Source organism: Somniosus microcephalus, chromosome 3, assembly GCF_052327205.1.
Source record: "Somniosus microcephalus isolate GS21.2 chromosome 3, FLI_Smic_1.0, whole genome shotgun sequence".
NCBI classification, from domain to species: domain Eukaryota; kingdom Metazoa; phylum Chordata; class Chondrichthyes; order Squaliformes; family Somniosidae; genus Somniosus; species Somniosus microcephalus.
Window position 1 is genome coordinate 134,730,417 of NC_140989.1, and position 16,511 is coordinate 134,746,927.

Here is a 16,511-nt window from a genome sequence, read left to right on the forward strand (position 1 = left end):
TGAGAAAGGGAATCTGACCAATGAAGCCCAAGTCGGTGCGTGTACAATTGGGCCCGAGGAGGTGAACATGTACAGGAAGAAGCCACTCCATGGGACAGGGATGAGTGGACATGTTACCCCGAGTACTGATGATATTAAGGGCAGCCCCTAGCGGGACTACAGGACTGACGCCCTTTGAGTTAATGACAGGGAGAGCAATGAGACTGCCCGAGGTACTGGTCACAGGACCATATAAAGACAGAATGCGGAGGTTTCTGATGGAACTCTGTAAGCAATTACATGACCTGAAAGCACAGGCTAGGGACCAGCAAGTAATTAAAGACTTAGAGAATGACACCAAGGAACAGAAAGTCCAAATACCCCAGGTAGGCAGTCAGGTAATGGTAAAGAAAAACAACCCAGAGAAACCCGGGTTCTCGCCAAAATGGACCGGCCCCGATCAGGTAATAATGGTAAGTGACACGAGCGCATGCACAGATATAAGGGGCACCGGCAAATGGAAACACTGGACCCAGTTGAAAAGGCATGGACCCTAATTAACCGGTGACGACCAGGAATTATGTTTTACAGGATCTTATCCCTTATAGGGGGAGCCATGGGAGAAGCTGTGCAGGCCGGCCAAAGGGACCAACAAGGCTTGTATTACAGAAACTCAAGCGACGTTAGCTGTGATCAGGAGTAAAAGGGGGATTGGTAATAAAGAAAACCAAGGATAAAATACACTTTGGGGTACGCCAACGAATAATTACGGTGTTCCTAAACCTAACGGATATAACTATTCCCAGCTTTTGTGGAAAGGAAACAATAAGCCTGTACAATAACTTGACCCTACGAGCTCTTGAAGGCCCTGAATCAAGAACCATGACATTTAATGTGAAAAGGAGACCGGGAGAAAAGAGGGATACTAGAAACGGCAGGCGTGGGATACGCGGCAGGGGTTGCAACAGTTAACACTATAGATCTGCATCCCATAGACGATCGAGTTGATGCTCTAATCTGAATCTTACAAGGATTGTTGAGTAGGGAAGGGGATAATCAAAGACTGCAGGCAAAGCTAGGTGATGGTACGGAGGGAGAGTTGCTACAAGTGGCCCAAACTTTGCAGGACCATGCCAGAACTATAAATTTGATAAACAAAGCAGGGGAAGACATGAGTCGGCAACTACAGTCGGAAATAGTTTGCGCAGGGTACGGAGCATGGATACTTAGTGAGGTACAACATAACCTAGAGCAACTCCAAAATGGAGAAGTGCTGGATTGGATACTGAATGATGTATTTACCAAATGGACCTTAGATAAAAACATGACTCATACGTGTGAGGTATGGAGGAATAGTCATGCTTGGATACCAAAAGCTAGATGCATAACCGGACATTTAAATATAATGGCCCAGAAATTCGGGTCTCCACGGGTGAGTACGCACGGGGTACTCACCCGTAAGCCCAATGGAAGTGCCGGTTTCCTGCATGCACTGCGCATGTGCAGGAAACCGGCACTTCCGATCCCCTGAAAGAAGGGGTTCAGAGTTCGAACGCGTGCGCGGGAGAGGTTGCACATGCGCATCGAACTTTGTTTTTATTAGCAGGTTTTCCCGGGAGGGTAAGTCTCCGGAAGTTACACATTTAAAAAGCAGCCGTAAGGCCTGCTTTTCACAAGGTAAGTGGTGAATTAATTAAAATTAAAACATTTTTTCCACAGGTTTATTATTTTTAAATACTTTAAAGCAAGGTAAGTTTATTTTTAGCCCCGTTAGAAAATAAAATTATTTTTTCAAAAATTTAAATTATTGTTTAAAATAGTTATTTCATGTAATTTAGTTTATTTAAAAAATGTGATTTAAAAAAAAAATTATTTGAAGATTTAGTGCTGTTTTGGGGCCATAGTATTTATAAGTTTTGACAGCTCTTCCTGTCAATCTTATGAATGAAGCATTCCCTGCTCCGATTGGCTCTCCATGGCCCACGTGATCCCAGGGGACGCATCGAACTAACTACGCCCCTGGGATACGCAAGCACTGCGCGCCAGCAGCTGGACCAAGCCCCGGATTGGAATTCCACGGCGACCCACAGCTCAACGGCCGGCGCGCAAGGTAAGTGCAGGTCGGGGGCTTACACCCGCGGGAAGCCCCTGACCCGAATTTCTGGGCCATTAATAGGATTTGTACTATCAATGCTGCAGTATGATGTGACAAAAGCAGATCCCTTATACCAAACAAACAATATAGGGGAGATAAGGAATCAAACTCCCTTGCGCTACCATGATTTGTCCAGACATGTGATTAAAGAAAACAACAGTATGAGGGGTATTAACATAGATGATTGTTATAGAAATAACCAAGTTGTTTTATGCCGAGATCCACCAAGAATGACCAAGGATGACTGCGGTTATAGCCGAACGGAAGGGTGCACATTGAGTATCACGCCAATGACATGGGATTCCGAAACAACCGCCACCCCACGAGGGAATGGAGAATGGTGTATGAACACCAAGGCACCCAATATGACAGATACGAATAAAGGAGGGACCACCTCCTGTGCCATCACGGACACTGACTTCTGCTTTACCCCACAAGAGGAGACACATATAAACGGGTATATCAACTAAACTAAAAGAAGAAACTATTAATGGGACAGTGACGGACACTATCCGAGAAGGTATACAAAGGCAATAAGGCCACAAGGAAAACCGATACCCGAACTGAACGAACAACAGACCCAACTGGAGTATGACATTCAGAAGCAGAGACAAAAGCATGTTATTTCAATGGAAGAAATAGTAAGCTACAAAAGGACACTGAAGAAATGTTGGCTAGTCAGCCTTGGTCTACGAAGTTTTGGAATACGGGACTCAATGAGCAAATACACCCCTGGATAAGGATAATATCACATGTATTGGTTGTCGTACAAGGCGTTGTATCGGTGATCTTGTTGTTGTTATCCTGTCAAAAATGTAGCAGGAATAAGAGACAAGCCATAGCGAGAGCAATAAGTAAAAAACTGGATAAGGCAAATTTAAAAAGTCCGGCAGAAAGGACTTATATAACCTCGATGGGAAAGTCAACAGGCAGATCCTGCAGTTTGGGAAGTAGCTACCCAAGCGGAGGGACAAACCTGGGGCTCATCCACGAGAAAGTAATAGGGAAATTGCCTGGCTTGGGCATATAGCCAAGGGCCATAAGGGGGGATTGTAAGGGGACAAAAAAGACTTCTTAGAATTAAAAGTTAGAAGAAACTATAACTTCTTAGAATTAAAATTAGTGGAAACTAGAAGGCTGATAAGTTTGTCTCCTATCCTTGCTTAGGAGTGTAGGACTTAGACAAAACAGGAACTGTAAAGCTAATAAGCTGGTCTTATGTGCTTGCTTAAGATAAGGCAGGACATACAGATTCTCAAAGCATGATGTAAGCACCTCCTGGCCAGAGCAGGAACAGATAATTCTGTAGACCAATCAATGATCATAGAAGGGGGGGTGCACGCCTCAAGTTAGGGTATAATTGCTGTACGTATTTGATACTCGGTGGAAGAATCCTTTCTCTGGGATGAGACTGAGATTTTCCCCCTGCATATGCATGAATAAAGATCGTGAAACTTATCCAAGGTATCCGTCTGGTGAATTCATGGTTGCTATCGGGCAAGCGTCGACCCCTTATCTCAGGGGGTCCGCTTGAGAGGAGGGAAGACTTCTCTTTTACCCCAACAACCACGGAGACAGGAGTCTGCCAATAACCAGTTAAGCCAATATTAAGAATTGAATGGGAGACCTTCGATAAGAATGACATCAAAGAGATAAATCTGTTGTAGCCATTTTATGATACGTTTTGAACACCTAAACAACAGACAGAAGTCTGAGAGTTGGCAGTTGAAATGACTAAGAATAGAAAGAATTCAACAAAGATGACTTGAGATAATTAGCTTACATCAGCAGAAAACCTCAAAGGATAAACCACGAAAAAAATATAAAAATAAGAGCTTTTCAGATTAGACAGTCAGAAGTCGCTGGAAACGGGCAAGCGATTCTCGACTTCAGAACCACTCTGTAAGCCTACAACTCCGAGTCTCGGGTAATCAAGGTATTTGATTTTGGTGGATATCCTGGATTAGCATTAAGAATAAGAAATGTAAAAATGTACCAAATTAAGATTTGAGAATAAGGATCTCTGAGGATAAGAAATGTAAGCTATTTGTTTTTGAACTGTTAATGTTACGATTGACTCAAAAGCTGTTAACTGTATGTCGGCTCTTAAATACATCTATATATTTTTAGAATTGTCTCAAGTGGTATTTCTGCATCAATCTCGCGAACTCAATTTCTGTACACTTTTTTGTAATGAGTTGCAGAATGCTGGGGGGTATTCCGAACCCTCATAATATCCGGAAGGTTACAGTCTAGTTAAACTTATTAAAAGTGCTATCCGGAGGACGGTAACATCTTCAAGTCGTGTCTTTCCTTTAAGGAGAGATATTCTGAACCTTTAGATCCAATTAAGCGTCTTATAGAATTCAGCTATCTCTAACTTTAGTTGAAGGTGAACATCTGGGGAATACACCTGATCTATGGTAGCCCGAAAAGGGCTAGGACTAGTAATTATCCCTTCAATGTAAAGGCAGGGACTTGACACTAAAAGGAACTACAGCAGATTGCGATTTCTGAGGCTAATTTCAAAGCAAATATTACCGTACTACATATAGCGCTGATGTAGCAGGCCAGTTGGGAGACATAATTATACTGGTCATGACCTGTTAAGGGGCTTGACAGGGTAGATGCTGGGAGGATGTTTCCCTTGGCTGCAGAGTCTAGAACTAGGGGTCACAGTCTCAGGATAAGGGGTTGGCCATTTAAGACTGAGATGAGGAGAAATTTCTTCACTCAATGGTTTGTGAATCTTTGGAATTCTCTGTGGATGTTCAGTCGTTGAGTATATTCAGGACTGAGATTGATAGATTTTTGGAACCAAGGGATATGGGGATAGGGCGGGAAGGTGGAGCTGAGGTAGATCAGCCATGATCTTATTGAATGGCGGAGCAGGCTCGAAGGGCTGAATGGCCTACTCCTGTTCCTATTTCTTCTGCTCTTCTGTTCTTATGACCAATAGGTTAGTACATAAAGGGAAAAAGTGGGTGCTGAGCATTGAATTTTTGCCCCACATCCCACTGCTTTAATATGCAATTCCATTTGTTACAAATGTACAGTTTGTTTTATTTACAGGGTAGCTTGGACATTTCTACACACTAGTCTGAAACTTTGCCCAGCAACTAAAAGTAACAATGAGGGTAGCATCTGAAAACCAGGCAGCAGAGGATTTAGGCTTGCAAAAAAAAGCACTTACTGTGCACTATCAAAGGCACTAAATTAAAAGAAATTCCCATCTGCTGCTGTGTAAACAATGGTGAATACTTTTTCTTAGTTCCACGGGTAGTTATAGCTGCAATCTTTTCTCAAGCCTCCAAACATTTTGTTTTACTTTATTAGCAGTAAGGATCATTACCAGTTTTGTGCAGATGTTGCAGTGTGTCAGTGATTTTGCAATGCCATTTATTTGAATATAAATTGCTGTGGTATATACCACAAGCTCTATTTCCTGACAATATTAACATTTCTGTACAAAAGCAAATGCTTAGGTTTATTACTCTCCAGGGAATACTCTCAATTACACCTTTGTGTTTCACATTTTTTTCTCATCACATCAGTCACATTCAACAGCAGAACTATGTCCTACATTGCAACAGTGACTACACTTCAAAAAGTACTTCACTGGCTGTAAAAAGTTATGGGGAGTTCAGAGGTCATGAAAGACGCAATAGAAATGCAAGTCTTTCTTTCTTTGTGTATATTTTAACCATCTGCTTCTTGCTCCTCTGAATTTTCTTTCCTGTTCCCCCTAACTTCCAATGCTATCCAAATCATCTTGCTCCCACCTTGTTGAAATTATGGAATGGATTTTCCTTTTGATTTACTGGTCGTTTGAGTGGTTTTTGGAGTGTAAAAACTCATTAAATGGGGCGATAATAGTTACTGCCAGTAAAAACTTGCAGCAGAATTATCCAGCAGAAATTTAAAAAATATTTTTTTTAATGTATTCATTCACGGGATGTGGGCGTCGCTGGCAAGGCCAGAATTTATTGCCCATCCATAGTTGCCCTCGAGAAGGTGGTGGTTGTAGTGTATGTACCTTTAAGAGGAACTATGTTTTTGAAGCCCCTGTATGCTGTAGTACCAGTAGTGACCACTCGGGTATATAAGCCTGTGTAGCGTCTTGTGTAGTTAGTTCACCTCCAGACTTTGTTCAGTAAACACTTGTTAAATCAACTCCTGCATTCCGTGTCTCCATTAAACACACGGATCTAACAATGGCGACGAGTTAGAAACGAACTTACCTGCAATTCGGCAGCACCTCAAGGGGATCGATTCCTCAGACGAAGGTCGAAGCCAGAAGCAAAAAAAAACAAAAAAATTGTGCTTTCACCAGCTAAACGGGTTGGTGGCAGGTAGTGCACTGATCCTTCCTGGGCTGTGGCGGGCTAGAACTCGATCGGGTGGCTCTGCAACGGGGCCGGGCAGCGAGTCGGGAAGCAGAAGCAAAGAGAGAGAGAGGGTGGAGCACTCAGGGCGCAGCCGGTGCTGCAAAGCAGGTCGGCGTTCGGACCAAGCAGAGGGTGGGGAAAGTCCCAGAGGGTCCGCTCCACGACGGGAACGGTACTCCAAGTAACGGAGAAGCTATTGAAGAGATATATATTAAAAACAAAGGAGAAATAGAAATACCGCAAAAGGCTGCAGGTTGCAGCGGGAACCGCGGAGAACAGCGTTGGCAGCAGCGGCAGCGGCGGGAAAGCGCGGGAGGCGCCATCTTAACTCGGCGGGGGATGAAAAGCGCGGGAGGCGCCATTTTGATCCATCGGGGACGGAAGAAAAGCGCGGGAAGCACCATTTTAGATTTTCAAGATGCCGAAGACTGGCAATATTACTGCTTTCGATAGTGATATAGAAGATTGGACCACATATGTGGAAAGAGTGGAGGTATATTGCAAGGCGAATGAAGTAGCGGATGATAAAAAGACATCGGTACTTCTAAATCTCATGGGCGCAAGGACATACGGGCTGTTACGAAACTTGATCACTCCAGCCAAACCGATGGACAAGAATTTTAAGGAGATTGTTGATACCTTACAGGAGCACTTAAACCCAACACCGCTGCTGATAGCGGAACGATTCAAATTCTTCAGGAGGAATCAGCACAAGAATGAAAGTAACACTGATTACCTCACCGAATTACGAAAGCTGTCAAAGCACTGCCAATTCGGGGCAGGACTGGCAGATTCTCTACGAGACAAATTCGTCTGCGGTCTCCTAAGCGAAGGAACACAGAAAAGACTACTTTCTGAGAAAGATTTGACACTGGACAAGGCTTTCAGTGTGGCTGTATCATACGAAGCAGCCGCAAGAGGAACTGCAGAGATACAGCAAAAGCCACCGGACTTCGGCACCCATGAAATGACACGGGGTTTCGAGAGATGTTATTGCTGCGGCAGATCCACCCATGACCAGAAGGACTGCTGGTTCAAGGACAAAGCATGCAGGCAATGCAGAAAGATGGGACACATTGCACGTGTATGCAGATCTGGAAAAAAATCCGCTGACAGTAAAAAGGTCAATAAGGAAAAGTACAGAAAGGTACAAATGATGACGGACAGTAGCTCCGAAGACCAGAAGAACGATAGCGGCTCCGGACACAAGAGACTAAGCTGTCTCAAATTACATAATGTAATTGCCAAAGAAGATTACCAGACCATTTGGGTTACCCTCACGATAGCGGGGTCCCCAGTCAAAATGGAGCTAGATACAGGATCAGCTCTGACCGTCATGAGTCGACGGGATTACGAGCGGCTATTTCCGCATATACCTTTGAAAGACACATCCATTATCTTGAAGACATATACGGGGCAGAAAGTATACCCCAGAGGGAAAATAAGGGTGCCTGTTGTATACAACGGCAAGGAAATACAGAAGTTGTATTTATACGTTCTGCAAGATGGTGGTCCACCGTTGTTGGGATGTGAATGGATCAGAAAGATACGTTTAGACTGGCACTCCATTCAGGCACTGACGGTGACCAGTAAGAAAGAAAATGATGATGACGTCATACCTGGACGATTAAAAGAAATCTTGGCTAACGCCAAAGAAGTGTTTCAACAGGAACTAGGAACCCTGAAAGGCGCCACCACCTCAATAAAAGTGGAAGATGCGGCAAATCCCAAGTTTTTTAAGGCAAGGCCGGTGCCATACGCAATTCGTCCAGCCGTCGAGGCAGAGCTGGAGAATTTGGAAAAAGCAGGCGTGTTATCCAAGGTAGATTGGAGCGAGTGGGCAACACCCATCGTCCCGGTCATGAAGAAAACGTTGAATAATGATAAATCTGAAGAACAGAGAAAAATTCGCATCTGTGGGGACTTCAAGGTGACTGTAAACCCGGTTCTTCACACGGTACAGTATCCTCTTCCGAGGATAGAAGATATTTTCGCCTCACTATCCGGAGGGAAACGTTTCACCAAAATTGACTTAGCACAGGCATATCTACAGATGGAGGTTGAGGAGGCCTCTTAAAAAGTATCTCACGATAAACACACACAAAGGCCTGTACCAGTACAATCGACTGGTTTTCGGAGTGGCATCAGCTCCGGCTATCTGGCAAAGAGCTATGGAGCAAGTCCTGCAAGGGATTCCGGGGACTCAATGCTACCTAGACGACATCTTTGTAACAGGAGAAAACGACAACGAGCACCTTGCCAACTTGGAGCAGGTGCTCACGAGGCTGAGAGAACGGGGCCGAAGAGCAAATCGCCCCAAGTGCGAATTTTTCCAGAAACAAATATCATATTGTGGCCATGTCATTAACGAAGAAGGGTTGCATAAGTCACCTGAAAAAATTGAAGCGGTCGTAAAGGCCCCAGCGCCTGAAAATGTCTCACAATTAAGGTCGTTCCTGGGATTAGTAAATTACTATCATAAATTTTTACCAAACTTGTCGACGGTTCTGCACCCGCTTAACGCACTGCTACAAACAGGAGTAGTTTGGAAATGGAGCGAAGACTGTAAACGTGCCTTCCATAAATGCAAAGGCTTGATCACGTCCAGGGAAGTGTTGGCTCATTACAACCCATCACTGCCAATCAGGCTGGCGTGCGATGCATCCCCTTACGGCGTGGGAGCGGTATTATCGCATAGATTCCCTGATGGCTCGGAGCGGCCGACAGCTTTTGCGTCACGCTCATTGAACTCAGCTGAGCGTAACTATGCCCAGATCGACAGGGAGGCACTCAGCCTGGTGTGGGGGGTGAAGAAATTCAACCATTACCTACACGAACAAAAATTTACCTTGTTGACTGACCATCAACCCCTCGTCTCCATATTCAACCCTAAAAAGGGCGTTCCCATTATGACAGCGCAAAGGCTACAGAGGTGGTCCCTTTTCCTAGGGGCACACCAATATGACATAGAATACAAAGGAACAAAACAGCGTGGGAATGCTGACGGGTTATCGCGCCTACCGTTGCCAACGGTAGAAGAGGCGCCTACAGTGGACCCAGTGGAGATGTTCCACTCGACCATAGTGGAATGTCTACCGGTGACAAATTCTACCATTGAAAAGGAAACGAGAAATGACCCGACTCTCTCACGAGTCTACGATTTAACGGTGAAGGGATGGCCAGCACATGGCGAACCACTGTTGCCAGCATTCTCGCAAAGAAGAGAACAGCTGTCAGTGTGCCGAAGAACCTTGATGTGTGGATCCAGAGCGGTGATTCCACTCAAACTCAAGGATAAATTGCTAAAGGAGCTTCACGAAGGGCATCTGGGTAGAGTGAAAATGAAGAACTTAGCCAGAGCATTTGTGTGGTGGCCAGGTATCAATGGAGACATCGAAGAAATGACCAAGAGCTGTCTAGGATGCCAGAAGGTCCAAAACGCCCCACCACAAGCCCCTCTACATCCATGGGAGTGGCCCTCATCTCCATGGCAAAGGGTACATATCGACTTTGCTGGTCCATTTATGGACTCAATGTTCTTAATCGCGGTGGATGCACACTCCAAGTGGCCGGAGGTAATAAAGATGTCCTCCACCACCACGGAAAAAACCATCACAGTATTAAGGACCATATTCGCCAGGAATGGGCTGCCTGAACAGATCTGTTCTGATAATGGACCGCAATTTGTATCCGAAGAATTCAGGAAGTTCTTAAAAAACAATGGGGTTAAGCACTACACGTCCGCCCCATACCATCCCGCCACCAATGGATTAGCTGAAAGGTTTGTCCAGACCTTCAAGAAGGCCATAAAGGCCATGGGTAATGAAGACATAAATCTACAACATCAGGTAGATAACTTCTTGTTTGCATACAGGAATGCAACACATGTGGTTACAAACCAAACCCCCGCCATGATGTTTTTCAATAGAAGACTAAGATGCCGGCTGGATTTGGTCAAGCCAAACGTCAGAAGGGACGTAGAGAACCGGCAATTTCAAAGCATGAATGAAAGGCCAACTAGAACCTTCCAGATAGGTCAACCAGTTTTGGCCCGGGACTACCGTACCGAGAAATGGCAGCCTGGAACTATTTGCACACGACTAGGACCGCTGATGTATACCGTGGACATTGAAGAAAGCATAATAAGGCGCCATGCTGACCAGATCATAGAGTCATCCGAAAAAGGACAACCTACACCACAACTCTATACGCCTAGTGATGAAGCAGAGATAACCATAGTATCTACCTCCGATCCGGTGATACTGGAACCAGATGAACCCGACACTGGCATTGAAGCCGAATCGACCTTGCCAAAAGAACCTACTACACCACCGAAACCTACTACACCACCGAGGCGTTATCGGGACCGAGTCAGGAAGCCTCCAGAGAGACTGAATTTGTAATTGATTAACTTCAGCAAATGTGTAGATTATTGTTCTTGTAAAAATGTTATTTAATGATTACTTAAAATGTTATGTACTATTTATCTAAAAGGGGAGGAATTGTAGTGTATGTACCTTTAAGAGGAACTATGTTTTTGAAGCCCCTGTATACTGTAGTACCAGTAGTGACCACTCGGGTATATAAGCCTGTGTAGCGTCTTGTGTAGTTAGTTCACCTCCAGACTTTGTTCAGTAAACACTTGTTAAATCAACTCCTGCATTCCGTGTCTCCATTTAGCACACGGATCTAACAGTGGTGAGCTGCCTTCTTGAACTGCTGCAATCTGTGTGGTAAAGGTACTGCCACAGGATGGTGTGTGACTTGGAGCGGAACCGGTAGGTGATGGTGTTTCCATGCGCCTGCTGCCCTTGTCCTTTCTAGAAATACCGGCATTCCCCTCCAAGTCTGCCTCACTAGGGCATGTGCTAACCCTGTTTTATGAATACTAGGAATAAAAAGTAGATATTATGCAGATTCTCTGGTGGAATAACCACTTTTAAATGGCTCACAAATGGTTGGTTGGGTATAATCAGTTTCGGAAGAGCTTTCAAGAAAGGAAGGCCTCGAAATTTGGCCGCACAGCGTCTGTTTCTCGGGCGCTAAACGGCCTCCTAAGCCTCCTATATGATGGGCAGGAAGCGCACACTCATCACCAGCCAGAAGTGCGTTGCCCGCCAGTATCGGGGGCGCCTCGGGTCTCACCGTTCAGGGGCTGGAATTGTGCCCTGTGCCGCGCTTCCCCGTCCAAGAATGGGAGCGTCCAAATTCCTCGGCCCATAATTGACTTTGCAGTTATAAGGGGAGGTACAAAGACCTGTCTATAACAATCAAAAAGATGGTGCTGGTCAAAGATTACGGACCTCCAAATATTTACAGCAGAAATGTACAGATTAAATTCCAGGGTTATGTACCACCAAAAACTTGAAACTAGTAGGAGGACAATCAGATGTCGCTTTTTAGTTTTTTCTCATCATTGTTAATGCACATTGCCACTTGATTTTGCATTTCCAGGATCTGAACTGGGTAGTGTCTATGTTTACTCTTAATGGTCAGTACAGATCCTGCTAAGATATTACTAACATCTGGTCATTTTCTTCTTGCCCTTGCAGTGGCATATTTAACACCATTGACAGTGGATGCAGTGTACATCAATATGGTATACATACACAGAGTAGCAGTTACCATGAGCTACAAAGACATGTTATATAGCTGCTGTTGTTGTTGACTGATTGGTAAATTTCATTTTCAGATTTTAGTATTGCGTCTCAGTAGACACAACAGTCCTGATCCTAGGTTTTAGAGATGCACATCATAAATTTGGCGATTTCTTGCATATCATTTATCCTGGTTTTAGGCTGTGGCGATTTCAACTGCTGATAACGTGCAGCACACACAATGTGAACTTGAGGTGGGAAGACATATTTTTGTTAACCAAAGGTATTAAGGGATATGGGGCAAAGCAGGTATATGGAGTTAGGTCACAGATCAGCCATGATCTCGTTGAATGACGGAACTGGCTCGAGGGGCTAAATGGCCTCCTCCTGTTCCTATATTTCAAATCTTAGCCTTTTTTTTTTATTCGTTTATGGGATGTGGGCATCGCTGGCAGGGCCAGAATTTATTGCCCATCCCTAATTGCCCTCGAGAAGGTGGTGGTGAGCCGCCTTCTTCAACCGCTGCAGTCGTGTTGTGAAGGTACTCCCACGTTGCTGTTAGGTAGGGAGTTCCAGGATTTTGATAACGATGAAGGATCAGCGATATACTTCTAAGTCAGGGTGGTGTGACTTGGAGGGGAACTTGGAGGTGGTGGTGTTCCCATGCGCCTGCTGCCCTTGTCATTCTAGGTGGAAGAAGTCGTGAGTTTGGGAGATGCTGCCGAAGAAGCCTTGGCGAGTTGCTGCAGTGCATCTTGTAGATGGTACACACTGCAGCCACGGTACGCTGGTGGTGGAGGGAGTGAATGTTTAAGGTGCTGGATGGGGTGCCAATCAAGCGGGCTGCTTTGTCTTAGATGGTGTCGAGCTTCTTGAGTGTTGTTGGAGCTGCACTCATCCAGGCAAGTGGAGAGTATTCCATCACACTCCTTACTTGTGCCTTGTAGATGATGGAAAAGCTTTGAGGCGCCAGGAGGTGAGACACTCGCTGCAGAATACCTAGCCTCTGACCTGCTCTTGTTGCCACAGTATTTATGTAGTTGGTCCAGTTAAGTTTCTGGTCAATGGTGACCCTCAGGATGTTGATGGTGGGGGATTCAGCGATGGTAATGCCGTTGAATGTCAAGGGGCGGTGGTTAGACTCTCGCTTGTTGGAGATAGTCATTGCCTGGCACTTCTGTGGCACAAATGTTACCTGCCGCTTATCAGCCCAAGCCTGAATGTCGTCCAGGTCTTGCTGCATGCGGGCATGGACTGCTTCATTATCTGAGGAGTTGTGAATGGCGCTGAACGCTGTGCAGTCATCAGTGAACATCCCCATTTCTGACCTTATGTTGGAGGGAAGGTCATTGATGAAGCAGCTGAAGATGGTTGGGCCTTGGACACTGCCATGAGGAACTCCTGCAGCGATGTCCTGGGGCTGTGATGATTGACCTTCAACCATCTTCCTTTGTGCTAGGTATGACTCCAGCCAGTGGAACATTTTCCCCCTGATTCCCATTGACTTCAGTTTTACTAGGGTTCCTTGATGCCACATTCTGTCAAATGCTGCCTTGATGTCAAGGGCCATCACTCTCACCTCACCTCTGGAATTCAGCTCCTTTGTCCATTTTTGGACCAAGGCTGTAATGAGGTCAGGAGCCAAGTGGTCTTGGCGGAACCCAAACTGGGCATCAGTGAGCAGGTTATTGGTGAGTAAGTGCTGCTTGATAGCACAGTTGATGACACCTAACCCCACATTGGCTCTGAAATAGCATTCCCTTTTGAACCAAAAAAAAAATTGCTTTGCTTTATTTCATCAATGTTATGCCACAGCATAGGCTAAATACTCAATTACCTGTCCACTATTTATAGCAGGTGTATGATTCACTTGAGTGGCTTTGCCAAGTCAACCTCATACCTGGGAATCAAGTTATCAGACACTCGGGTCTAGACTATAAAGAGAGCCAGTTTATTTATATTTCTCCCTGATGTCTGTAACACTACCCTGTCTACCGTATTCACTGCTCACGATGCGGTCTCCTGGACATTGGGCAGACTAAATGCAGACTGCGTGGTCTCTTTGCTGACACCTCTGTTCAGCCCGCAAGCATGACCCCAAGCTTCCGGTCGCTCGTCATTTAAATTCTCTGCTCCACTCCCACTCAGTCCTCAGCCTCCTACACTGTTCCAATGAAGCTCAACTGAAGCGCGAGGAACAGCACCTCATCTTTTGATTAGGCACTTTACAGCCTTCCATATTCATAGTTCTGGTGTTGCCATTTCCAGCTTCTCTAGACCCATCTTTTGTTTCTTTCCTTGTCCCATTACCACTCCTTTGGCCTTACATCATCATCACTTTTGACATTTAATCTCTCCTGCCTTCCACCCTCTCACAGGCCTTCCCTTTTGTTCTTTCTTCCCCTTCCCGCTTTCTCTGCCTCTGTACTTGCTTAAAATCTGTTATATATCTCTAACATTTGCCAGTTCTGATGAAAGGTCATCGACCTGAAACGTTAACTCTGTTTCTCTCTCCACAGATGACACACACCTGACCTGCTGAGTGTTTCCAGCATTTTCAGTTTTTATTTCAGATATCCAGCATCCGCAGTATTTTGCTTTTGTACCCTACACTGTCTGTTGTTCAGTGCTATGGACACTTGGGGAGATGGAGGATGAAGAGTAATACTGGAGGGAAATAATCATTTTTATGGTTTGATCTGTAAAAGATTATTAGTTCTTTGTTATGTGACTATGAGCATACAGTGTAAAACAGGGGTTACAATATCACAACTGGCAAATGGCTTATGTTCTTGGTTGTTCCATCCTTATCCTCTGTTGCTGATCTATCTAGACAGAGATGAAGACATATACTGGGAGGTAAAACAGGTAGTCTATTTTTTCCCCTGCTCCAAAGTTTAGGACAGTGAAGGAAATGAGGAATTTGAGGTCCCAATCTGGAGAGATAGAAGATCCTCATATAATATGTTCCAGGTGCATGTGCTTCTGAGGAGGAAGGGCAAGACAGGCTCTCAGAATATTTTCAATGAAGGTCCTTTGCCTGAAAAGCGAGTTAATGACAGGACTTCCATCTGGCACCAATGGGGCCTTATAGAGGTAGCTGAGGATTGAGAGGAGACTGTGGAACGTTTGGAATTCTGGATCTGATTCTGTTGGGAATGTTATCCTTTAGCAGAGCTCAGTCAGGCTCACTAGGTTCAGGATAAGAGGACTCCAATCCTCTCTTCACAAGAGTTTAATTCACACACTAATGCATCCAAAACAAATACTGGCAAGAATAATATATCAAACAGTAAAACTTTTTTTTTTAATTGCATTTGTTTAAATAACGTACCTATAGGAAAATGGTGAAGCATTTTCTCCTTGTAGATCTTAAGGTCACTTTCCAAGAAAACACAGAAGATAATGCGATCCACCTGGAAATAAAAACACCAATTTTAACTTGTGTCGTTGAAGCAGATTCAATGTAACTTTCAAAAGGGAATTGGATAAATGCTTGAAGGGAAAAAAATTACAGGGCTATGGGGAAAGAGCGGGGGAGTGGGACTAATTAGATAGCTCTACCAAAGAGCCGGCAGAGGCACGATGGGCTGAGTGGCCTCCTTCTGTGCTGTATCATTCTATGATTCTAACACTAAAAAGGCAAGTAATTTGCTTATGTTATACAAACATTATTAGCTGGATTTGTGCCTTAATCACAAATTACAGAAACATTTTTGAACCCATATACTACCGTATGAAGTCATTTCTAGGGCTAGATTTCAGGAAAGCTATAATGACCTATAATTTATGGTCAGCAACGAAGCAAAGGCATTCGCCGCTGGTCCCACAGTAACCTTCCCACAAGGATCTCGCGATCTCTGTGGCGAGAAGTTCGGCTTTTCCAACGTTAAGTTGAGATCAGTGTAAGTTAATAGGGATCCCCTAGCGCAAGCTGCTGTGATGTCAACAAGCTGTCTAAGCAGCCAATCACGATGCAGAATTCTCACAGACCAGGAACCAGGAAGTGAATAAGCTCCTTTTATTCTAACTTTTAAAAAATATTATAGAGAGCGAAACAAAGATTGGGGCTCTCACATGGGGAAAAGATAAACCTGAAATAAAGATGTACAAACTTAAAAAAAAAACATTTTTCATAGTTTCTTAAAAATTGTAATTTTTATTAAAATGGATAAATTTGACACTCCACAAAATTAAAATGAGTTTTTCAGGGCCATAATGTTTGTTTAGCAGTCAGTCGGCTGTTAAAACCCCAGTTACACCTAATCCCTTTAGGACTAACTTTTAATGGGGTATTTAACAGCGTTATTACTGCGGAAAAGCCAAAATTTAAGTCAGTTTCCCTGATTGCTTGCTATGGGGAGGGCTGGGGAAGGGGGAGCCACAGTGCAA

At 44.5% G+C, this 16,511-nt stretch overlaps 1 protein-coding gene and 1 pseudogene across 2 annotated transcripts in view; one reads left to right on the forward strand and one right to left on the reverse strand.

The window, feature by feature from the left end:
* macrod2 (mono-ADP ribosylhydrolase 2) overlaps window positions 1-16,511 on the reverse strand; it is a 1,321,175-nt gene that overhangs the window by 151,784 nt on the left and 1,152,880 nt on the right. For both annotated transcript variants that reach the window (XM_085981648.1, XM_085981646.1), the window contains one exon: window positions 15,454-15,535. In XM_085981648.1, the coding sequence (XP_085837774.1) occupies window positions 15,454-15,535 (82 nt within the window). The remainder of the gene's footprint in view (window positions 1-15,453; window positions 15,536-16,511) is intronic.
* LOC147121419 (uncharacterized) lies at window positions 243-2,786 on the forward strand (annotated as a pseudogene).